Here is a 25,973-nt window from a genome sequence, read left to right as displayed (position 1 = left end):
ATAAAATGGAACAGTAGAGAACAGTCATGGCAGGGAACAGGTATAGCTATATCAAAATATCAAGCCCTTGTAATTATGTGTCCTGAGAGCACTACAAACACATGTTATCATCTTCTGCTACCCCATAAACTCAACATACTGAATCACAAATTCAATATGTTGAATAGATCACTGAAATTAACTTCAAAGACACCAATGGACTATGAACTCATCAAAAGCAGGGTCTAGGACTAACTTGTCTTTGTATTAACAGTGCCCACCACCAACGTAGCAGACATTAATAAAACAAGCATTTATTGACTAGCTACCCTGAGGAAGGACATCATGATGCTACATGCTGGATGCTTAAATTCTGTGAAAACAAACTTATGGGAGGTGATTTCAAAACTTTCTTTTTAAACTTGTAGATGTTAAAATAAAACAAAGGTAGAAGTTGGCTCGGTGTTATAATATTAACCCTTAAAAAAATAACTGGAGAAAAACAATAAAAGACAAAACTCAAAACATACCTGGTTATCTCTCCCATTCAAGGTGACCAAGCAACAAATATCTTTTATCTAGCCATATGTTTGTCTTTTATTTGTCAATGATTTTTTTTTTTTTTTTTTTTTTATCTTTGATGATAAGTTCTGCATTCAGGGATAGTATTAGTTTGAGCCTTATTTTTTTTTTTTTTTTTAATAATAATTGAGGTAATAGACTGTAAGTACTTATATTCTTAGGAAAGATGATCACAATTTCAGTTTAAAAGGATATATGCAAGGGCGCCTGGGTGGCTCAGTAGATTAAGCATCTGACTTAGGCTCATGTCATGATCTCACGATCTCATGGTCTGTGAGTATGAGCCCTGTGTTGGGCTCTGTGCTGACAGCTCAGAGCCTGAAGCCTGCTTCACATTCCGTGTCTTCCTCTCTCTCTCTGCCCCTCTCCCACTCTCTCAAAAATAAATGAACATTAAAAAAATATAAAGTTCTTCCATGTCTTTAAAAAAAAAAAAAAGGATATATGCAGACTGGGACCAAGAGCAATAAAAGGTGGTTGAATTATTTTAAAAACCAATCTGTTTCTATAACTCTTATCAATTACTAAGCTTCCGATCTAAAGGAGCTATTGCCAGTGGGCCTTGCTGACATACATTTTTCTATGTATGTCACCATACATAGGCTCACCAGAAAGTGGGATGCTACTGAACTCAAAGATGTAAAATATTTTGGAGTTTTAGACAAGAACTAGAAGGATGACTTAAAAATGTACCAGCCCTATTCACTTTTAACAAAAAGCAAATGTCAGGGTCTTAGGAGTAGGGTGTGGAAAGATGCCCAGACTGTTCTAAAAAATGGAAATAGGAAAAGTAAAGACCAATGCCCATTTAATATTCAACCTAATATATTTTCAAAAACTAATTTTGTGGTTGGAAACTATTTGCCAACTTTTAATAGGAGATAGCTGAAACACCCAAAATTAAAACTCTTCAACCATTATGGTTATAATGGAAATGGTGACAGATCATTAACCATCGTAGTCCTTTAGAGAAACATTGCGATAATAAAATCCTGTAGCTAAAATTGAATACCATAATCACCTATTTGCTAATGCCTGTGAAATGCATAAATCGGTTAAACTAATGTAAAGTGGATATCACCTATTAAATCTGATTGTTGAGCCTAGGGCCCAAATCTCTGACTACCAGCTATTGTGAAATGCAGGTGGATTTTTAAAATGCAGGGCATGTTTTCAGATTCCTCCACAGTGAATAGTAATGGTACTATTAATTGGTTCAAGTTCTACTATTTTTAGAGACTGAGATTTTTATTAATTGAAATGAAAGAGAAGGTCATGATAAATCTGTCTTTTAGAAACTTTGATTTCATTTCACTAGCTATGACAGAACAGAATACTATCAGTAAACTTTAGAACTGGTAGTGCACACTACACTTTATGGAAGCTTTAAAATATTATCTAGCCTTTCTTTTGGATTGGTACTGTAAAATACTTCCACAGATTCATTCATCAGTCTTAGTGTTTCTTATGTTTCAAGTACTATGGACACAAAGATAATTAAGACACAATACATGCCGTCAAGGAACATGTCATCTAGTAGGGGAGAGAAGCACACAAGTAAGTAAAGAGTAAGGCAAGCCTATTTGAGGAGAGCTGGATACTAGGAACTTGGTGATGCGAGATGTAGGCAAGGGCCTGTGTGTCAGAGAATGCCTTAAGAGGTGATACTAAGGCCGGATTTTATATTTTATTTATTTTATTTTATTATATTTTATTTTATTCTATTCTATTCTATTGTTGAAAAAATTTATATTTAGATTTAGCCAGCTGGACTCAGTTTAGATGATCCCAATTTTGTTGGCAACATCCAAAGCATCATAGTCAGGAGCCAGTCGAACATATGCTTTCTTTTCTCCATCAGGCCTGATCAGAGTGTTGACCTTGGCCACATCAATGTCATAGAGCTTCTTCACGGCCTTGTTTGATCTGGTGCTTGTTGGCCTTGACATCCACAATGAACACAAGAGTGTTGTTGTCTTCTATTTTCTTCATGGCTGACTCGGTAGTCAGGGGGAACTTGATGATGGCATAGTGGCCAAGTTTGTTTCTCCTGGGGGCGCTCTTTCAAGGATATTTGGGCTGTCCTTGGAGACGCAGTGTCTTGGGCCATCGGAATGTAGGTGACGTGTGGATCTTCTTTTTTTTATGACTGTGGACACCTTTCAGCACTGCTTTCTTGGCCTTCAAAGCCTTTGCTTTGGTTTCAGCTTTGGGAGGGGCAGGGGCTTCCTTCTTTGCCTTCGGGGCCATCTTCATGAAAGGAGGCCGGATTTTAAAACACACATAACAGCTGCCAGAGATTTTTAATTTTTTTTTAATGTTTTATTTTTATTTTTGAGAGACAGAGACATGGCACAAGTGGGGAGGGGGCAGAGAGAGAGGGAGACACAGAATCTGAAGCAGGTTCCAGGCTCTGAGCTGTCAGCACAGAGCCCGACACGGGGCTTGAACTCAGGAGCTGTGAGATCAAGACCTGAGCCAAAGTCGGACACTTAGCCAACTGAGCCACCCAGGCGCCCCAATAGTTGCCAGAGATTTTTAAAAGTTTGCATTTCACATGCTACCAGAACTTCACTACCTTAGCAACTTCATTTATCTTGCCCTTCTTTGATTACAGGTATACTATGAGGTAGGAATGGTTCTGAGTAAACTCACAACATTAGAGATAATTTGTGGCATTCAACTGTTTGGTTCTCACTTCTCTCTTCCTCTCTTTTTTTTTTTTTGACCCCCTGTCACTGCACAATTTAAGAAGGAGCCAAAGTATCCCACTTTCTTTTTCTTCTAGGCCACTGGCTCAGGGTATAACAACAGATCACCCTCCATGTATGATGCAGGGAGGCTGGACCCCATTTGTTTGAAAAATGGCAGAGCTGTAGCTGGAAGGGATTATACAGCTAGACTTACTTCTTCCCTGGTACATTCACTTCTACATTTGACACATGTAAGCTACTTTTTCTTAATAAAACCATAAAAACCTGTATTTATTGCCTTGAATGTGTGAGGTTTCCTCCCCCAAAACAGATTTGTGTGGTGAGAATTGTTCTAATAAACAGAATACAAGACTTATGCAAAAGAGCCATTAGAGGGAAAAAAAAAAGGTAGGAGGCACTACTCTACCAATGGATTCTGCCTATATTCTGCATGATCAGGTGACATAAAAGAAATTAAACTTAACAGTGAGATAAAAGAGAAAATTTCAAACTCACTTACCAAACTGCATGCCCCAATCTCCAAGGTAATTTATTCTGGTGACTTGATGTCCTAAAGCTTCTTTGAGATTTGCTATAAAATTTCCTAGTAATCAATAAAATATACAGTTTCTCATTCTTGTTATCCATTTTGGCATAAGAACCATGTGTTTCTCTATTATCAAAGCATAACAAAAATTTTTTTGATAAAATTTACCAATTCAATTTTTTTTAGTAAAACATTCACTATTGTGTTTTCATCTATGTTATGGAGCAGGAGTAGAGAATTATTTGGGGGGCAGTTATTCCAAAGAACCTCACAATTTTCCTAAGAACCTAATTTTCAGCAACATTAGTGGGAGCTGGGAACATATGTTAGAATAACTGAATTCCAAAGAAAATAAGAGAATCTCAATATGTAACAAGAGATAATTTCCCTAATCCCTATAGAGCCTAAACCACACTGGTGTTTTTTTCTCAACAGCTCACTCTACCTTCTTTCAATCACTGAAATCCACCTCCTCATGCCTGCTAAGAGCACATGGTAGTTCAAGAACTTCATCTTCCTCTACTGCTGACACTGCTTTGATATCCAACACCTGCTTCACTCTCCTCGTCTGCACTCATATGCTGCAGAGGCTGGAAACCTAAAAATTACATTTCTCAGAAACTTCTGCAGTTAGGGTTTCAGAAGTCACTTATATTTGGGCAATCAGATACGCTTTGCATGAGACTTCGAAGGTGAACATGAGGTGAGTGAGAGGGGAGCTACTTCTATTTTTTGTGACAAGCACAGCTGTGGAGGCTTTTTCTTTTTGGTGGCATCACTAATAGCCCAGTGTCCTGTCATGTGACTTCCAAGGGAACTGAAAGGGTATGGGGCTGCCTGTTTTGCTTATATGAATTCTAGAAGATATGGCAGGACTAGTGGCAGCAGTAGCATGGCTGCTACTGGAAGTGACTGCAGAAAAGGCAGAAGCTCCCTTGATGAACACGCTCTACGGTATAATTCTGGGAATCATTTATGTCACTCCACCCAACGCTTCTTCAGCACTTCCAACAACTTTGTAAACTATTCAATATCCTGTAATAAATTCTTGCCTGCTTTTACTACAGTAGATTTAGTTTTCTGCAAATAATCCTTCACCAATATGTATATCTGACTCAAATTATTGCAGCTACTCCTTTTCCAGCTTCCTTACTTCTAGACTTTCCCGGTCTATACAGTCCTAACAGCAAACTTCTTCTGTTGCTACTCAGATTGTATTCTTATTTTTAATTAGCATCTTATTATCTTACAAATCAACTAAATAACACAAACCTAAGCTTCTGGAATTAGACTAATTTCAAATCCTGGCTATGATACTTACTAGCTAGGTGATTTTTGGAAAAGTTACTTTTGGTATCTGAGTTTCCACATATCACGGTAAATAACATGGTAAATAAATTCTCAGGAAGTATTATCTCTTCCTGGCCCATTCCTACAATTTTGACCTACTCATGTAGCTTTTCTTACACAGTATATTTTTTATACTCTTTCAAAAATCAAACCCTATCATTTCCTCTCTTAAAATGCTCCAGGAGATCTCTCCCACAGCAAGAGGTGATTCCAGTTTAATAATGATCTATGCCACAAAGTACCAATTGCTCCGATTCTTAAAAATATTCAAATGACAGGTTAAATGATCCCTAAGGCATGCAATAGACAGATTTCCACACCAGAAGACAGATCAGATGAGATACACTTCAAAGTCTCTTCAATTCTAATTGCAGTTTTTAAATTGGGCTACTGCATCATGTCATGTTTTAAATAAATGAAGATCTTAGCATATACACTGAAGCATTACAGCTACGAAGTACAATAGCAATCTTTCTTAGAATACTCTTGTTTCAATTTCCAGTTTTGAATGCTCCAGTTAGCACTCAAGTGATGGAGACTGAGTTTCTTTTTTCTAATTGAGATATAATTGGTATTATAACAGTTTCTTTTTTAAAACAAAATATATAGAACAAAAAACCTGAGAAGATTACCATCATCCACACATTAACTATTTTCATTTTTGCATCTTTCAGATCTTCTTCATATGCATACATACTTTAAAAAAGTTAAAATCCTCGACAAACCTAACAGTTAAAATTAGTTTCTGAGTCAATCTTTTGGTTTTCAAACAAATTTCTTTTTCTACTTCTAAACCAATTTTTCCCATTTCATATATTAGCATTGGGCTCATATAAGTTTGAACTTTGTTTTTCGTCTTCTGGTTACTTAAGCATTAAACCATTAGCATGCATGATCAAAATATTGCCTCAAAGTCATGTTTAGTATTTTCTGTGAAATGAACGACACTCACCTATGATGGTAGAACGCAAATGTCCAACGTGAAATTTTTTGGCAACATTAGGTGAACTGCAAATAATTGCACAAGTTATATTTCTGTTCTATGAACAGGAGTTCTAAAATGAACTAGGTCATGCTTCTACAGTTTAACATAATTGGGGACTAAGGCCTTTGGTAATTCAGCTCAAAGTTAAGTGAAAAATTAGAAATTTAGAGCAAAGATAAATTAGAATTCAGAAAGAATTATTGAAATTGATCCTGTGATTCACAAGGTAGTATCATACATAGAAATGGCACACTTAGGAAGCAGATACATTTAAGGATTGATAAAAAGATGAAGAAATTCAGAGACATTGTTTTGACATAAAAACAAAGCAGATTATTGGGAATTAAGTTTAGTATACCAGTTATAAATCCTTTATCCTCTTAAAAATTACTGACACCATAGAAATTTTGTTTATATTGGTAATATCTATCAACATTTACTGCATCAAAAACTAAAATTGAAAAATATAAAAATATTTATGCATAAAACTTCCCAGAATAATTGGAAATCTGGTTCACCACTCCAAATTCTCAGTCAACACATTTATCACTTCTCTGTATGCTCAAGAAGTTGTAATCAATAATTTAACAATAGCAAATTGCTTCTAGAGCACTAACTACCTGACAGGCACAATTTCATGCACTTTATACGTATTAATCCTTTAATATTCATTCGAGTTGTGAGGTAAGGTACTCTCATCGCTTATTATACAGATGAGGAAACTGAGACAAGAAGGAAAAAAGATAATGAAGCAAATGTGGTAACAGCCTGATGCCTCTTGAATGTGGGTGATAAGCATATGGATTTAACTGTACTGTTGAGTTTTGTGTATGTTTGAAAATTGCACAAGTTTTTCAATATTGAAAAAAAAAAAAAAATAACCTGAACCCACTTGGTTAAACATGGTAAAATGAGAGCTTAATTTTGGTCTGTCTTCAAAGCCTTATACCAAGAGTATTACAATTTAAAAAACTGATTCTACATAAATATGCATGCAGTTGTAAAATTAGAAAACAAGAATGTTCATTTAATTATTTATAAAGTAAATGTCCTTCTAGAAATTAAAAAATAGGGAATCTTCCATTTCCCACCAAGACAGAGTAACAAGGATTGGATTTACCCTTCTGCCTTAAACAACCAGAAAACCAGAAAAATGTATGAAACACTGGTTTTATGAAACCAGACACTGAAGGGCTATGATCCCTGAGAGAATGAGGAGTAAAGTGACCTTGAGCAAATGTGTGAGCTAAAGCAGAAAAATCTATGGCATGGAATGTTTATATTACAAAAGAAAGCCTCCAAACCAATAAGCCATCTAATTTTCTCCTTTAAGAAACTAGAAAAGGAAGACCAAAGTAAGCAAAATAAAAGATAATATAGATAAAAGCAAAAGTCAATAAAATAGAAAAAAAAAGAAAATATTCTAAACCCTAATTGCAGTGGTAGTTACATGACCTGTACACCTTTGCCAAAATTCATCAAATTATATGCTGAAATGTTAAACTGTATTATATTGTGCATGATTATATTCCAATAAAGCTGATTTTAAAAAATGACAACAGAATAGTATGAAACAATAAAAATAATAAACCAGCCCTGGATATACTTCAAATATTAAAGGAATACAAGATATTATTTAGTGAAAAAAGTAAGCAGCAGAACAATGTGTAAAAACAGACTATCTCTAGGTGGGTAAACAGGAAACTAGTATTGATGAATGCCCATAAGGTGAGAACTAAGAAATGGGAATGGGGAAGAAAATTCCTTTCCACCGAATATTCTTTTATAATCTTTGAATTTGATCAAGCTAGTTATTTATATTATCTTTTTTTTTTAAGTGTTCACAGAGTTTTTGTATTGTTTTCTCTAGGACTGGAAGAACTGCATCTACCTAGGTTTTCAGCCGTGACAAAATGTCCCTTTTGAACCATCAATATGCTATTCTTTGGTACCATTTTCCTACTCAGAACAAATACAATGAAATGGAAAGTACAAATTCAAGTCCCTTGGAAACAAAAGTAGCCCTGGTGAATGACTTATAATTTGGATACCTTACTGAATCTTGTAAAAAAAAAAAAAAAAAAATTATGTAATTTCCTCAATCTTTAAGAAAAGACAAATATTATTGCTCTTATTTTCCAGATAAGAAACCAGGAAAATAAACTGTCCTATCCAAGACTGTCGAGTCAGTTACTAATAGTCACAACTGGTAACCCAATGTCTCAGATTCTTAATTTCCTAGTTAGAGGTCCTCAATCTGTTTTGTGAGAACACTTCACACTGGGGAATAGCAGGGGATGGGGAAAACTGAGCTGAGAAAGAAGAGGAAAGTACACCACTGCTGACTGTTCCTGAAAGTTTGATCTGTACAAAATAGGAAAGGCTGACTTTGCAGAGAGGAGGGAGGCAACAGCAGTTAGCTTCAAGTCTTATACCACCTACTCAGCTAGAGCTCATATATGATGGACAGTCCTCTACTCTGGCATTTTATCACGATACTCCTAGATCTGACAAAATATATGACAATCAATACTGTATGTCAGGGAGGCAGTAAAGGTAAAGTATACAGGCTTCAGAGTCAGAGTTAGTCTATGGCTCTGAGCAAGTTACTTAACCAATTATTACCATCAACACCTCAACTTAGAGGGCAAGTTTCTTGAACACTTATCTCTTGTTTTTTGGGGGTAAAGTTACCATATTTAAGATACTATATATTTAAAAAGCTCTGTTCTCCCACCTCTCTCATTTTCAGAAGAAATTCAAGAACGATGTTTCCTATCAACTTTGACCCTGTCCCTCACTTGTTTGTCTCTACTTTGAAACAACAATGGTAAGCATCATAGCATATGGAAAACTTCTAAGGGAAAGAGCAGCTATGGACAAAGCAATGCCAGATGGAATATAACAGAGAGCAAAGATGGCTGCTGGGACATGGACTCTGCCTTCATCAGCATTCAAATGCTCATTTAAATTCCAGCCTTCCTTATTAAATCCTTTAGAAAAAGCACAAGAGGAGCAAATCCATAAGCAAATAAAAAAGCCTACAAAGAAAAAGCCATACAAATAGCTTACAGAATACAACTCAAATAGAACAGGCTACTTTTAGACATTTCTTATAAGTGTAAACAAAAGAGTATTATTACATGGGAAACAAAAACAGGAGAAAAGCAAGAGAATCAATGAATAAGGAAGACTGAGGTGTTGGTATTTCAAGTTTGGTTGGGAAGAAGGGATGATGAAGGTCAAGTGACAATAAGAAAGAACGTGTTAAAAGTGAATGCTGGTGGCAACTTTTCAAGTTTCAAGAAACTTACAATAGCATTATTTCAAGGATGAATGCATGGTAACAGATACTATACCACTTCTCTACTGATTTTCCTTTACTGCTGGTTAGGTAACAGCAAGAAGTAGAAGAGGAATATGGTACCGAAGTAGGCGCCTCCCAGAGGAGGTGAAGTCCTACATCAATTTAAAGACATGAATGAAAAGAATTAGACAACCACAAGCTTGCCACTCTCGCCATTAAGAAATATAGTTAATTTGTTTTCCCTCCCCCTGATTTGGGGCTGATCTTGTGACTTGCTTTGAAACCAGCAGAATGTGACAGAAATGAGGCTATGCCTGTTTCAAGATGAGATGCTTTTACCATCTTGGAGCCCTGAGAACCTTTGTAAAGGAGTCTGGTTAACTGCTGAAGAGCCACTGTGGAGAGAGAGAGATGACTGGCCAGCCATCCTTCAGGTAAGCTGCCAAACAAGTAAATGGGCCACCTGGATTTTGACCCCCAGTATAGTCTCTAGATGACTAGAGCTACATATGATAACAGGCCAAAGAACCACTGAGCTAAGCCATCCCTGATTTCCTGATCTATAGTGTCATAAACATTAAAATGGTTGTTTCAAGACACTAATCAGGAATTGACACACGTTTCCTTAAAGAATCAGATAGTAAATATTTTAGGCCTGCAGGCCACCTGGTCTCTACCTCAACTATTCAATTCAATTCTGCTCAACTGCCATGGCAGTATAAAAGCAGCCACTGTAGACAAAATGTAAATGAAAGTGCAAGCCTGTGCTCCATTAAACTTTATTTATTTTTAATTTTATTAAAAATGCTTAAGTTTATTTATTTTGAGAGAGAGAAAGAGAGAGCAAGTGGGGGAGTGGCAGAGAGAGAGAGAGAGAGAGAGGGAGGGAGGGAGAGAGAGACAGAGAATCCCAAGCAGGCTCTGCACTGTCAGCATGGAGTCTGATGCAGGGCTTGAACTCATAAACAGTGAGACAGGACCTGAGCCGGAATCAAGAGTCTGGACGCTTTACCGACTGAGCCACCCAGGTGGCCTCCTATATTGAATTTTAGCATAGCCTGTTACACAAGAAAAGATAACAGAAATGGAAGGCAACTTTCTTTGAGGGATGGCCTTAGTGTAGTTCCTCTCTGGTGTGAAGATGACCTCATCTAGTCCATCTCCTCTCTGAGATGCAACAAATGTTTAAACTCAACCTTAAATATGATTGGGGTTCACTGCAAGTGTCAGATTTATTCATAATATGTGTCTACTCCACAGGAGCAGTTTACTCAGCAACCAATCCTTACCATAAACACGTTTACTGAATTTTAGAGAGTCTGCCTTTTTTAAGAACACACATGAGTGGCATAGACAGTACAAATGTGGAATCCATAAAACCTACTCTCACCATGGGTTATGCAGGTGCTAATTATAACTAAGTTTTTATAATAAATTATAATAGTAAGGAAACCTAAAATATTCTAATTTTTAAAGATCCTCTACAGAAATATATACTTAAGAAAACAAAAGGCTATAGTATAGCAAGTTCTAATTTTCCAAGTAGGAAAACAGTTCATCAAGACTCTTCAGCTTTTAGGAAGGCACACACAGCATCTCTAATCATTTCCATGAGCTGTCAACTGGTCAAGCTGCACTCTGAAAGTGTTCCCTTTTCTGTTCTGGCTACCTACCAATAGTTCAAATATTAGATGGCTGTACTGACAGCATATCAGAAAGTTATTAAGAGGATTATTTAGAGGCATATTAAAATTTCAACCTATTTTTCCGATAATTTTAAAAATATACATTACAAATACCACAAGGCTTTGCTCCAGTAATCTCCAGTAATCACATTACTTTAAAATTCTTAATGTGGCAGTAACCATTACCTTTAAGAGTTTACTAAAATGGAAAAACCAGTTCTTCCAAAAAAAAGTAACTATTAAATAATTAAAAAAAAAACAACCCATAATCACTAGACTTTTTATTGGAGTCCAAAATTTTTATTCATGGTACAGTGATCAATTCACTGTACTATTAAGAAAACAAATCTCACTGGTTTTCTATTTTTCTTGTGTAATTTCCTGAAGCCCAAGATGATAATGGTAAACCACATAACTGCCCAGCCACTGTGATAACCAACACTTAAGATGAGTTGGCACGCACCTGAATTCAACCACGATCTTCTTCTGGGGAAGACCAGAGAATAGCTCACTGTTTAAACCATATTTTGAGCCATCTTTGATTACTTGTTGTAGTACTGTCTGAAAAGTAAAAGGCATGAGATTTAATGACAGAAAAAAACTGCAATTTTTAAAAATTACTTACTTTGTTTACTGGTAACGAAGTAAACATTGCTTATTTGCTCATTCCAATTTACGGAACTGAGCATTTTACAGCATTGTCAGCCCCTCCTCCAGTTGCTAATGCCAGTCAGAACAGTAATAATAAGAATTAACATCTATGGGGGCTCTGTGCCCTTTTATACAACACATCTATTTATTCTTACATGAACCAATGATATAGATATCTTACAGATAAAGAAACTGAAGTTTAGAGAGGTTAAGTAACTGCCAAAAGTCCCACAGCAGATAGTAACAGCAAAACCAGGAGCATCTAATATTTACTTAATGCATACTATGTGCATACACTGTTCTAAGCATTTTCTATGCATTAACTCATTTAATCCTTACAACAACCCTAAGAGAGAAGTATTATTTTTATAAATAAGGAAAGAGAAGCACAGAGAACCTTCCCAAGGTCATACTGCTATTAAGCCATGTAGCAAAACCTTTTTCACTCCAGAGCTAATGTATTAACTACTGCATGCTGCTGCTACTCTTGTAATACTAACGATCACATGAACAGTAGAAAACACAAAACTGTAATTCAAATGCCTACTGGCTACATAAGCAAAAAACAGGAGATCTCACAGAAACAACCAAAACATATTCCATTTTTAGAAATGAACACAGAAAGATTATACAGTTCACAAAATTCACACTTCCTTTTTTGCTAATGGCGTGATGCATTTATTTATGTGTTCATTACTTAGTCTAGGGGTTTGAATTTATTATGATAGGCTTCTCTTTACTCTTACATTGGTTTTGCTTCATGAACTGTATTCTGAGTCCTAAATATGTAGTTTATGATGTGAAGAATTTTACTATCATTAAGAGTTGGTTAAAATGGTCACTTAATGGAAAAGGCAGAGAAAGTAGCAGGAGGCAGCAAAACAATACTTTTAAGAAGCATCTACAAAGTGCTAGGTTTAAGTCCAGATGCTTTTATGCTATCCTTAGCCTCACAATCATAAAATGGGCAACATTTCCCATTTAGTAGATGCAAAAACTAAGGTTCAGAAACAGTATGTATTTGCACAAGGACACAGAGAAAATATTATTTCTTTCACTCACAAAATATAGGACACAGAGAGTAAGGATGAATATACATCTTATAGCTTTGAAAAATTTATCATCTAGTCCCCATGATTTGGTACTTCCTACTGCCTTGAATTTCACATTTGAGTCTCCTCCCTTTGAGGATGATTTATATGAAGACATTATATTGCCACTGTTAGTGATCCAAACATAAGCTAACATTTAATCATTCCTGGTGCTGCCAGTGTTAATAATTCAATTGTACTGCATGAACAGATACGTTTTTATGCAAGGCTAAGCTTGTACATGTGTAGGCAATGACAAATTCGTAATTCTCTACTTGAGAAGTAAGTTTTGGACACAGGTCATTGGCTACATGTCAATCTTGATAACAATATGCAAAAAAATGTATTAATAATGGTCCCAAAGGGTTGAATTTTTTTCTTGATGTGATCTGAAAAATTCATTAGATATGCAAATGACTACTGTTTAAGGCCTGAAAATAATGGAGCCAGATGTAGAAGAAATTAGGCTTTGAACAAACAAGAAATATCATTAAAAAAAAAACTGTAACGTAACACAGGCACATTCAGTACCCCTTTTTCTTACTAGTTTAGGAAGTATGGTTACTGTAACACCAAACAGGGCAACTGTAAGTAGTCTGCTTGTTCCTTTAACAAAAATCACTCTACGATCCAGATCCTCAAGGCTGTAATGTTGGGAGGATTTCCAGGTGAAAAAGCTGGATCTCAAAGCCTTGGCTATCATCCTTCTGTTGTCAACTGAGAAGGATTTGGGAATAAGCAAGCTAGTGTGCATCCTTAAATCACAGAAAAACTAATAGCTTATTCATTATAATATAATAAAGTATGAAAATTCAGGGCCATTGAAATGTTAAATTATTAATATATGCCTTGCCTGATATATAAACCATATCTCTTTCAGTTAAGCTGGTTGCAAAGGCAAACTCCATCTAACAGCACAGTTTCCCATCTGAGGGAAAACAAAAGAAGTAAGATAACTGCTGCCTATGAAGCAGGCTGAAGTCTGATGGGCACTTTGGTGAACTGCAATGTTTCCATAAAAACTGAGACTGATGGGGCACCTGGGTAGCTCAGTTGGTTAAGCATCTGACTTCGGCTCAGGTCATGATTTTGTGGTTCGTGAGTTCAAGTCCCACATCAGGCTTGGCTGTCAGCACAGAGCCTACTTCAGATCCTCTGTCCCCCTCTCTTTCTCTCTCGCTCTCTCTGCCCCTCCTCAACTTGCTCTATCAAAAAATAAATAAAATAAATTTTAAAAAATTGAGACTGCAACTGGAAGAAAGAGTTACTTATTTAGAAATGGTAAATTAGACTCAATGGTTACTAAATTGACATGAAATGTTATCAAGAGACCAACAGATTGTAGACACATTTTAACAAGCTCAAATTTTCTCCTGTCCTTGTGAATGATTTTGGTTAACTAATTTACCTTGAAGTAGGAGTGAAAAAAAGATAAAAGAAAAAAGTTCAAAGATCTAGAGACAAGCATGAAACACTAACTCTCCTTCAGGAGGATTACAGGGCTGATGGGCAAATGCCAATAAACTATATAACCTTGGTGAGAAATTATACTATTAGAAATTTTTGTTTTATAATTATTTTCAATTCAGGACTGCAGCATTGACTAAGTCTGACCAACTCAATACCGGCGTACATATTTTTTAAAACAACAGACCAAAGCATGCATTATGATAAACTTTAAAGTTAAACTGAGATGAAACTCTATACAAAAGATCTCATACCGTGCCTATCCAGGATTACTTATCCTCCATAAGCATACATGAGACCCAATTCCTTTATGTCATTTCCCCAACTCCTCCAGGCCTACCTGAGTATTCTGATCCTTCTTATGCTTATTGTATCAATCCACCTTGTTTGTTGTTCTTTCGTTTTGTTTTTTAGAGGTGGGGAGGGGCAGAGGGAGAAAGAGAATCCTAAGCAGGCTCCACACCCAGCGACCCACTTTGAGATCATGACCTGAACCTAAGTCAAGAGTCAGAGCTTAACTGACTGAGCCACCCAGTCACCTCTACTTTTTTGTTTTAGTATTTGTTTTATTAAAAGAATAAGCTGTCTCATGGTTTCTTCTATATAAATCTTATGCGTCCAACAGATTACAGGCTACCAGAGAGCCAAAATCAGCAGTACTTTTCGTGTATTCCATACAGAGTCCGTTAACTCATTCAACAATAGTTATCTCACACATACTGCATGCAAGGCATTTTGCTAGGAACTGGGGATCCAATAGTGAGAAAAACAGATGCTATAAGCCCTGATGGAAATTAGAGTTTAAAGGGCAAGAGGCATTAATCAAATAAAAAGAATATAAACCAGCAACTAGGATAACTTCTATAAAGGAGAGCTATCCAGTGCTAGTAGAGCACATATATGAAGAAGACAGAAAGGCCCAACCCAGGAAATACCAAGAGCTGAAGGATAAGCAGGAGTTAACTTGGGGTGGCACTCCAGGGAGGGTTATCAGAATGTGCAAAGTTTTGAGGCAAGAGAAGACGAAGTTTAAGAACTGAAGGAAAATCACATAGCTAAATCAGAGAGTAAAGGTGCATAGCTGGAATAGAACCCATTCTTACCTTTGTTAATAGTTCTCTGTTTATTTTGAAATTTACAGTCCCTTGACCAGTGCTGATTTCACTTACCACTGTATCACATTTTAGCTGAAAAGATAAAAATCAAGTAAACTAGGTATGTTATAAAATAGACATACTGAAATTTGTAATTTTTATTTTTAAATTTTTATTTATTTATTTATTTATTTTTAAGTAGGCTTCATGCCCAATGTGGAGCCCAACAAGGGACTTGAACTCACAACCCCCGGAGCTAAGATCAAGAGTTGGACATTCAACAACTGAGTCACCCAAGCACCCTGAGATTTGTAGTTTTAATACTATCAAATTGGAGTCCAAAGGCAGCCAAGTGCATCATATCTCCCAGTCATTGTATCTGGACCTGGGCCTTAGCCAATCTGTTTACTTTTATCACTCTATTTGGGTAAACAACATTTTCTTTGTTTCTGGACTAGAACACTATTCTTTATTCAGAATCTCTTCCTCTTTCCCATTCCCTCACCTCAAATTCTCCCAGCATCACTTTACGCCCACCTTATGTGCCTTGACATGTAGTGAACTCTTTTTATCTCCCCTACCCTGTGTAGAGATTACTTCAAAAAAAAAAAAAAAAATCTAAAAATTTTTCTCTCCTACCTTGCAAGAGAGCCACAGAACATGCCATTCTGTCAGGCCCTACACTGAAGCACTTGTATCAACACATGAAATAGAAATCATTTAAACCTTTTGTCCTCATTGAATATACCTTAGGATTTTAACCTACTAGATTTAAAAGCACCTGATAATACCCATGAACCTTGAGGAGATACCTGTTATCACTGAAGAGGCACTAGTCTTTAGTTTTAAGAACTCACAGTTGATGGGGGAAGAGACTAAGTATTGTAATTAGCACAATTCTACTCCTGGTGTACTTCTGATAAAAATCTGGGTTGATTTTATGATTAAATACTTGCTCAGCTACCAAAGCTCTTTGATTATACTCAATCTTTATGCATCTTTTTCTATGATGGTGACTTTCATTGTTCTAATCATTCAGTGTGCCCAGATGCCTCTGTCTCACATGCAATAACTCTATTTAAAAAACCCTGTTTTTGATGGTATTACACTAAAAAGATTTGGTCATTCTCTACAATCCTTTCAACTCCTCTTTTAGATACCAAACCCATCAGAGAAATTAGAAATGAAAGACATTTATTAAATCATCTAGCCACTTCTTCTCTGCAATCATGATTCTATTTACATCTAATCATTTCTTCTCATATTTTAATGCTCATCTTCTCAGAAAATAATTTTAAAAATTACAACCCACTGCTCTAATTTATCAAGCGTGTTCTCTTCAATTCAGAAGTCCGTCCAGCTTCAATCTGTAAATTTAATTAACACTTTACTCCTCCTGTAAGTAGTTAATCAAAAAATTGAACAATGTCAGCTCAAGAGGAATGCTTTTTAACTAATTTGAAAAATCATCTTAACCTTACTGTACACAGCTAAAATGAATTTAAATTGTATTTTCCAAGATGCTTTGAACAAAAAAACCCTATTAAGTCATTATTATGGCTGAGATAGCTTGCAGAGTTTTTTCTTCTTTAAAAAAATAATAAGAGTCCAAAAAAAAAAAAATTAAAAAAAATAATAATAATAATAAGATTATAATGTCAAAAAAAGATAATAGTGCTAAAGTACCTTCTCTGCCAGTCTCGTGGCTTGAACTTGAATATCTGGTCTTGAATGGTCATTGTTGTTTCCCAATAGAGAATCCACAGAAAGCTGAAAATCAGCTACTTCTCTAAAGACAGAAATTGAAAAAGGAAAAAGCTATTGTATCTTAAAAACATTACTAATATAACAACAACAAAAAAGACCAGCCACTATGGGTTCTCCACATTGATACAATTTTATGAAAGGATTATGCTTTCAAAACATAAAGCAAAGAAATCAGAAATATCACCTTATATTTATTTAGAACTTTATCTTCTAAAATTCTTCCTCTTCTATTACCTAATCGTAGTTTTACAATCTGAGATAGGTAGCTCAAAGTGTAATGAAATTTTAATTGATATACAAACATCTACATATTTACCCATGCTGGAACATCTGATATTTAATAAGGAACTAGAGAATGAAACTCTATGGGCAGGATAAGTGGATAAAACTACTGTCTAGTCCATTGTCATCAAGACAAAAGAATGTATTTTAGAGGGGCATAAATGAACTTTGTTATCATTCTTGAAACTCAGGGACATGCCTAAAAAACCCTGTGTGATATCTGTTTCACATTACATTAAACAACTGGTCAACAAAAACCACTAAGAATTTTCTCAAGCCTGGTCTGTGGGATTGAGCCCCACTTTGGGCTTGCGCTGACAGCATGGGGGCTGCTTGGGATTCTCTCTCCTCTCTCTCTGCCTCTTCTCCCAGTTATGTGTACGCATGCACATTCTGTCCTAAAATCAACAACAACAACAACAAAAAGAATTTTCTTGAGCCATTTTTGTGCTGAGCATGGAGCCTGCTTAAGATTCTCTCTTCTCCCTTGGTCCCTCCCCAACTCATATTCTCATTCTCCCCCCTCACCCAAAACCCCAGGAAACAAAAAAACAAAAAAACTAGAAGAGTTTTCTTGAGCCTTAATACATTATCCAGCAACCTAGTACGGATTATACTTACCAACCCAAACTCATCCACTAAACATTTCAGCTGTAACTGCAGACCCAAGTTCATCTATTAATCAGTCTCTGTGTGATCTTAAGCATTTTGCTTAACTTCTCTTGTACCTTAGTAAAATGGTGATGATAATGGTACCTATTTCACATTGTGCTGAGAAATTAAGTCCTGAGTAAATAATACTAATCTTAGTTCTGATGTTAAATAAAAACGTTAAACAGTCCTGAGTCCTGAGCCCTGAGGACATGACAATTCAATTTCTTAAAGACTAACTTTAATTGGGGAAATTTACATAAGGTTTGAAGGTATTTATTCTTACCAAAGGACTTTGATAGTTTAGCCACATATTTGCACCAATAATGTGGGAAATTGAAGAAATTAGTTTAACAAGATGGGAATAATACATGAACACGCAAAGATTTTTTAAAAGGTTAAATAAAAAGCAGTAAGAACAATTACGATATTAAGTGAAATTATACAGATGTGAATATACCAAAGATTAAAATTTTGACATATAGCTAGGATACTTTACATGAAGTAGAATCGCTCTCAAACATCCAGGAAACACAAAGAGGTCACGTGATTTTCTATAGATTAAAAAAATCATGAATAAGAAGCATCTATAATTTTATCTAGACATGAATGATAAAATAATGAAATTTAATTGAAAAATGTTATTATCTTGGAGGGGTCAAGATGGAGGAATAAACTAGAAATTTTATTTTGCATCTCTCCTCCCTGAATTACAGCCAAGATCAACACTAAACCATCCTGCACACCTAGAAAACTGATTTGAGGATTAACACAATAATCTGCACAACCTGAACCACAGAACTCAGCAGCTACGCAGTGCGGAGAGGTGAACTAGGGGAGAGAAGCCATGGAGGGCCAGGAGCTGTTCTTGCTTGCGGAGACAGGATGGAGATGTGCAGAGAGTATGGGAAAGCATCTCACCCCCCCACACCCCGAAAACAGCTGGAAAAAAAAGAAAGAGTATGCAAGGGACTGAACAAAAAAAGGGAGAAAGGAGAAAAGAGAGGGTTTAAATTCCATTAAGACTCTATAAACAGGGGGAGTGCAGAGTCTGAAACTCTGCAGCTTGATACCTGGTGGTGGTCCAGTGGGAAGGGCGAATCCCCGGGAGCAGAAAGGTGCAAGGGGTCTTCAGGACACACGGGAAGAGGCGGTTCCCCTGCTGGGAGGACATTTGGGAGAGAGGGTGCGGCCATCCAACAAACAAAGGTCCCAGCGGACCCTGGAGAACAACCACATTTGCCGGTGTTGGAACGACATTAAGTGGGAAGCCTGGTACCAGATGTGTGTTGTGATCTCCCATAAGCCCTGAAACACTGCTACTACACGATCATGGGAACTTCTGGGGCAGACTGGCACCCAGCCACAGTCTCTGGGCAGCAGCAGCATGGTCCCATGAACACTCCTTGGGATGGGTGGGCACCACGCCACTGCTCAGTGAGACTCTCCTCCAGAGAGTCATAAAGGGTCAATCTGCAGTCCCTCAGAAGTGAGGGGTTGGCAAACACAGCCGCATCTGAGACAAAACTCAGGAGGGAGGTGCCGGCTGGCAACCTGACGGCTTGGTCACGGACAGTGTAAAAGCAGGGAGTGAATGGAAGCAGGAGACAAAGGAGGAGTGCCTGACTGCTGGTTGGGGGAGAACAGAATTCCATTACTAGAGACTGGGTACCTGGGTGACGCCATTTTCACTCCTCCCACACATGAGCATACAAACCTACATGTGTCGCAAAAATCCACCCCAGTAGGCTAAACTGTGCCATCTAGTGGAGAATGGAGCCATTACACTAAGCCCCCCCCTCCCCCCAACTGGGCCAACCTCGCTCTTAAGGAACACTACAAGACTCTCTGCTTGCTTAGTTTATGGACTATAAAATGCTTCATAGTTTGACTTCTAAGGGAAACTGATGTAATTTCAATCATATTTCAGTCTGTTTGCTGGTATATCATTTCAATTTTTTTCTTTCTTTTAAAAAATTTTTAAAATGTTTTATTTATTTTTGAGACAGAGAGAGACAGAGCATGAGCAGGGGAGGGGCAGAGAGAGAGGGAGACACAGAATCCGAAGCAGGCTCCAGGCTCTGAGCTCTCAGCACAGAACCTGACGCGGGGCTTGAACCCACAAACCACGAGATCATGACCTGAGCCAAAGTCAGATGCCCAACTGACTGAGCCACCCAGACAGCCCTCTTTTTTTATTCTTGAATACAGAAAGACAATATCTATTTTTATTTTCCATTTTTATTAAAAATATTTTTAATTTTTTTCTACTATATTTTTTACTTTTCTTGTAAATTTTCCAAATTCTACTTTACTTCCATCATTTTATTTTGTTTCATTGTATTCATTTTTTTCAAGTTTTCAAAAGTTTTCCTTTTTTTTTTTTTCTGTTCCTTTTTTTCTCTAACATATCAAGCTCCTTTCAACAACCAGACCAAAACACACCTAGGATCTAACATCATTTATTTGATTCTTCTGTGTGTTGATTCCAATTTTTTAATTTTAATTATTTTTTTACCTTACTAATTCCTTTATTTCCTTCAAAATGACAAAATGAAGGAATTCCCCCCAAAATTCACCCCAATGAAGGAAGAAAGGACAGCCAGGGACTTAATTAACACAGATATAAACAACATGTCTCAACAAGACTTTAGAATCCCGATAATAAGAATGCTAGCTGGGGTTGAAAATAGATTAGAATCCCTTTCTGCGGAGATAAAAGAAGTAAAAGCTAGTCAGGACGAAATAAAAAATGTTATAACTGAGCTGCAATCTCGAATAGATGTCACAGCGGCAAGGATGGATGAACCAGAGCAGTGAATCAGCGATATAGAGGACAAACTTATGGAGAAGAATGAAGCAGTACAAAAGAGGGAGACTAAGGCAAAAGGGCACGATTTAAGAATTAGAGAAATCACGTGACTCATTAAAAAGAAACAACATCAGAATCATAGGGGTCCCAGAAGATGAAGAGAGAGAAAAGGGGTAGAAGGGTTATGTGAGCAAATCATACCAGAAAGCTTTCCCAACCTGGGGAAAGACACAGACATCAAAATCCAGGAAGCACAGAAGACTCCCAATAGATTCAACAAAAACTGACCATCAACAAGGCATATCATAGTCAAATTCACAAAATACTCAGGCAAGGAAAGCAATCATGAAGGCAGCAAAGGGAAAAAAGTCCTTAACCTACAAGGGAAGACAGATCAGGTTTGCAGCATACCTACACAGAAACTTGGCAGGCCAGAAAGGAGTGGAAGGATGTATGCAATGTACTGAATCAGAAAAATATGCAGCCAATAATTCTTTATCCAGCAAGGGTGTCATTCAAAATAAGGAGAGATAAAAAGCTTCTCAGACAAACAAAAACCAGAGGAGTTTGTGACCACTAAACCAGCCCTGCATGAAATTTTAAGGGGGACTCTCTGAGGGGAGAAAAGACGAGGGGAAGAAAAAAAAAGACCAAAAGCAACAAAGACTAGAAAGGACCAGAGACCACCACCAGAAACTCCAACTCTACAAGCAACATAATGGCAATAAATTCATATCTTTCAGTACTCACTCTAAATGTGAATGGACTAAATGTTCCAATCAAAAGACAAAGGGTAACAGAATGGACAAGAAAACAAGATCCACTTATATGCTGTTTACAAGAGACCCACTTTAGACCTAAAGACATCTTCAGATTGAAAGTAAGAGGATGGAGAACCATTTATCATGCTAATTGTCAACAAAAGAAAGCCAAAGTAGCCATACTTATATCAGACAATCTAGATTTTAAAATAAAGACTGTAACAAGAGATGAAGGGCATTATATCGTAATTAAGGGGTCTATCCACCAAGAACTAACAATTGCAAATATTTATGCTCCAAATGTGAAAACACCCAAATATATAAATAAATTAATCACAAACATAAAGAAACTCATTGATAACAATACCATAATAAGGGACTTCAACATCCCACTTACAACAATGGATAGTTCATCTAAACAGAAAATCAACAAGGAAACAATAGCTTTGAATGACACACTGGACCTGATAGACTTAACAGATATATTCAGAACATTTCATCCTAAAGCAGCAGAATACACATTCTTCTTCAGTTCACATGGAACACTCTCCAGAATAGACCACATACCGGGACACAAATCAGCCCTCAACAAGTACAAAAAGATCGAGATTATACCGTGCATATTTTCAGACCACAACACTATGAAACTTGAAATCAACTGCAAGATAAAATGTGGAAAGATAACAAAACTTGGAGAGTAAAGACCATCTTACTAAAGAATGAATGGGACAAACAAGAAGTTAAAGAGGAAATTAAAAAGTACATGGAAGCCAATGAAAATGATAACCACAGTCCCAAACCTCTGGGATGCAGCAAAGGTTGTCATGAGTGGGAAGTATATAGCAATCCAGGCCTTCCTCAAAAAGGAAGAAAGGCCTCAGATACACAACCTAACCATACACCTTAAGGAGCTGGAAAAAGAACAGCAAATAAAACCCAAACCATCAGAAGAAAGGAAATAATAAAGATTAGAGCAGAAATCAATGCTATTGAAACCAAAAAGCAGAACAGATCAATGAAACCAGAAGCTGGTTCTTTGAAAGAATTAACAAAATTGATAAACCCCTAGTCAGTTTGATCAAAAAGAAAAAGGAAAGGACCCAAATAAATAAAATCAGAATAAAAGAGGAGAGATCACAGCTAACACAGCAGAAACGCAAACAATAAGAAAATATTACGAGCAATTATATGCCAATAAAATGGGCAATCTGGAAGAAATGGATAAATTCCTAGAAACATATACACTACCAAAACTGAAACAGGAAGAAATAGAAAATTTGAACAGGCCCATAACCAGTAAGGAAATCGAAATAGTAATCAAAAATCTCCCCCAAAACAACAGTCCTGCGCCAGATGGCTTTCCACGGGAATTCTACTAAACATTTAAAGAAGAGTTAACACCTACTCTCTTGAAGCTGTTTCAAAAAATAGAAATGGAAGGAAAACTTCCAAACTCATTCTATGAGACCAGCATTACCTTGATCCCCAAACCAAAGACCCCATTAAAAAGGAGAACTACAGACCAATTTCCCTGATGAACATGGATGCAAAAATCCTGAACAAGATACTAGCCAACCGGATCCAACAACACATTAAAAAAATTATTCATCACGACCAAGTAGGATTTATACCTGCGATGCAGGGCTGGTTCAATATCCACAAAACAATCAATGTGAGATATCACATCAATAAAAGAAAGGACAAGAACCACATGATCCTCTCAATAGATGCAGAGAAAGCATTTGACAAAATACAACATCCTTTCTTGATAAAAACTCTTAAGAAAGTAGGGATAAAAGAATCATACCTCGAGATCATAAAAGCCATATATGAAAGATCCAAAACTAATGTCATCCTCAATGGGGAAAAACTGAGAGCTTTCCCCCTAAGGTCAGGAACAAGACAAGGATGTCCACTTTCACCACTGTTATTCAACATGGTATTGAAAGTCTTAGCCTCAGCAATCAGACAACATAAAGTAATAAGAGGCATCCAAATAGGTGAGGAGGTTGTCAAACTTTCAGTCTTCACAGATGACATGATCCTCTATATGGAAAACCCAAAAGTTCCACCAAAAAACTGCTAGAACTGATCCATGAATTCAGCAAAGTCTCAGGATATAAAAATCAATGCACAGAAATCAGTTCCATTCTTATACACCCACAATGAAACAACAGAGAGGGAAATCAAGGAATTGATCCCATTTACAATTGCACCAAAAACTATAAAATACCTAGAAATAAACCTAACCAAAGAGGTGAAAAATGTATACACTGAAAACTACAGAAAGCTTATGAAAGAAATTGTAGCACACAAAAATGGAAACATTTCCATGCTGCTGGATAGGAAGAACAAATATTGTTAAAATGTCAATACTATCCAAAGCAATCTACATATTCAATGCAATCCTTGTCAAAATAACACCAGCATTTTTCACAGAGCTAGAACAAATAATCCTAAAATTTGTATGGAGCCAGAAAAGACCCCAAATAGCCAAAGCAATCTTGAAAAAGAAAACCAAAGCTGAAGGAATCACAATTCCAGACTTCAAAGTGTATTACAAAGCTGTAATCATTAAGACAGTATGGCACAAAAAATATACCCTCAGATCAATGGAACAGAAAAAATGGACCCACAAAGGTATGGCCAACTAATCTTTGACAAAGCAGGAAAGTATATCCAATGAAATAAAGACAGTCTCTTCAGCAAGTGGTGCTGGGAAAACTGGACAGTGACATGCAGAAGAATGAACCTGGACCACTTTCTTACACCGTACACAAAAATAAACTCAAAATGGATTAAAGACCTGAATGTAAGACAGGAAGCCATCAAAATCCTAGAGGAGAAATCAGGCAAAAACCTCTTTGACCTTGGCCACACCAACTTCTTACTTACCATGTCTCTGGAGGCAAGCAAAACAACAGGGAAAATGAACTATTGGGACCTCATCAAAATAAAAAAACTTCTGCACAGTGAAGGAAACAGTCAACAAAACTAAAAGGCAACCGACAGAATGGGAGAAGATATTTGCAAATGACATATCAGGTAAAGGGTTAGTATCCAAAATCTATAAAGAACTCATCAAACTCACCCCAAAAACAAATAATGGGCAAAAGACATGAATAGACACTTCTCAAAAGAAGACATCCAGATGGCCAACCGACACATGAAAAAAATGCTCAACATCACTCATCATCAGGGAAAAATACAAGTCAAAACCACAATGAGATATCACCTTACACCTGTCAGAATGGCTGACATTAACAACTCAGGGAACGACAGATGTTGGCAATGATGTGGAGAAAGAGGATCTCTTTTGCACTGCTGGATGCAAACTGGTGCAGCCACTCTGGAAAACAGTATGGAGGTTCCTCAAAAAACTAAAAATAGAACTACCCTATGACCCAGCAATTGCACTACTAGGCATTTATCCATGGGATACAGGTGTGCTGTTTTCAAAGGGTACATGAACCCCAATGTTTATAGCAGCACTATCAACAACAGCCAAAGTATGGAAAGAGTCCATGTGTTCATTGATGGATGAATGGATAAAGAAGATGTGGGGTGTGTGTGTGTGTGTGTGTGTGTGTGTGTGTGTGTGTATATACATATAATGGATGACACACACAATGGATGACAATCAAAAAGAATGAGATCTTGCCATTTGCAACTATGTGGATGTAGAGTATTATAAGGGTATTATGAGGGTATTATGCTAAGTGAAATTAGTCAGAGAAAGACAGATATCATATGACTTCACTCATATAAGGACTATAAGATACAAAACACATGAACATAAGGGAAGGGAAGCAAAAATAATATAAAAACAGGGAGAGGGACATGAGACTCTTAAATATAGAGAACAGAGGGTTGCTGGAGGGGTTACGGGAAGGGGGCTAAATGGGTAAGGGGCATTAAGGAATCTACTACTCCTGAAATTACTGTTGCAGTATATGGTAACTAACTATTGACTAAATAAGTAAATAAATATATAAATTTACATTAACTGAGAAAATATTTTTATTATCTCAATAGAAACACAAATATTTCCCATTTGTTCAGTGGTAGAGGGACAAAGAAAATCATCATTTTAGTCTATTAACAATAATTCACACTAGGAATATTTCAAACATGACTTCTGAAATTAGATGAAGGGCTATTTGCCAGCAACGAAGGCCCAAAAGAGAAATAAATGCTTCAGCAGTGTGTATGTGTGGGGAATGGGGGGTGGATCAACCAGAATTGACTTACTTCCCTGTTTTCCTTTTA

At 36.7% G+C, this 25,973-nt stretch overlaps 1 protein-coding gene and 1 pseudogene across 7 annotated transcripts in view; both read right to left on the bottom strand.

The window, feature by feature from the left end:
• Positions 1-25,973, bottom strand: part of RARS2 (arginyl-tRNA synthetase 2, mitochondrial) — a 78,129-nt gene that overhangs the window by 35,269 nt on the left and 16,887 nt on the right. For 6 of the 7 annotated variants that reach the window (XM_019442822.2, XM_053904664.1, XM_053904662.1 and 3 more), the window contains exons 3-7: positions 17,118-17,220; positions 15,441-15,524; positions 11,592-11,689; positions 6,104-6,159; positions 3,775-3,858 (exon numbers count right to left, since the gene is read on the bottom strand). In XM_019442822.2, coding sequence (XP_019298367.2) covers positions 3,775-3,858; positions 6,104-6,159; positions 11,592-11,689; positions 15,441-15,524; positions 17,118-17,220 — 425 coding nt within the window. Of the gene's footprint in view, positions 1-3,774; positions 3,859-6,103; positions 6,160-11,591; positions 11,690-15,440; positions 15,525-17,117; positions 17,221-19,204; positions 19,291-25,973 lie in introns of all 7 variants that reach the window. The other variant, XM_053904666.1, reaches the window with a different exon arrangement.
• Positions 2,296-2,832, bottom strand: LOC109263387 (60S ribosomal protein L23a-like; annotated as a pseudogene).

Source organism: Panthera pardus, unplaced genomic scaffold (genome assembly GCF_024362965.1).
Source record: "Panthera pardus isolate Hobbes unplaced genomic scaffold, ASM2436296v1 HiC_scaffold_17, whole genome shotgun sequence".
Lineage (NCBI taxonomy): Eukaryota > Metazoa > Chordata > Mammalia > Carnivora > Felidae > Panthera > Panthera pardus.
This window is presented reverse-complemented; position numbering and strand designations above follow the sequence as displayed.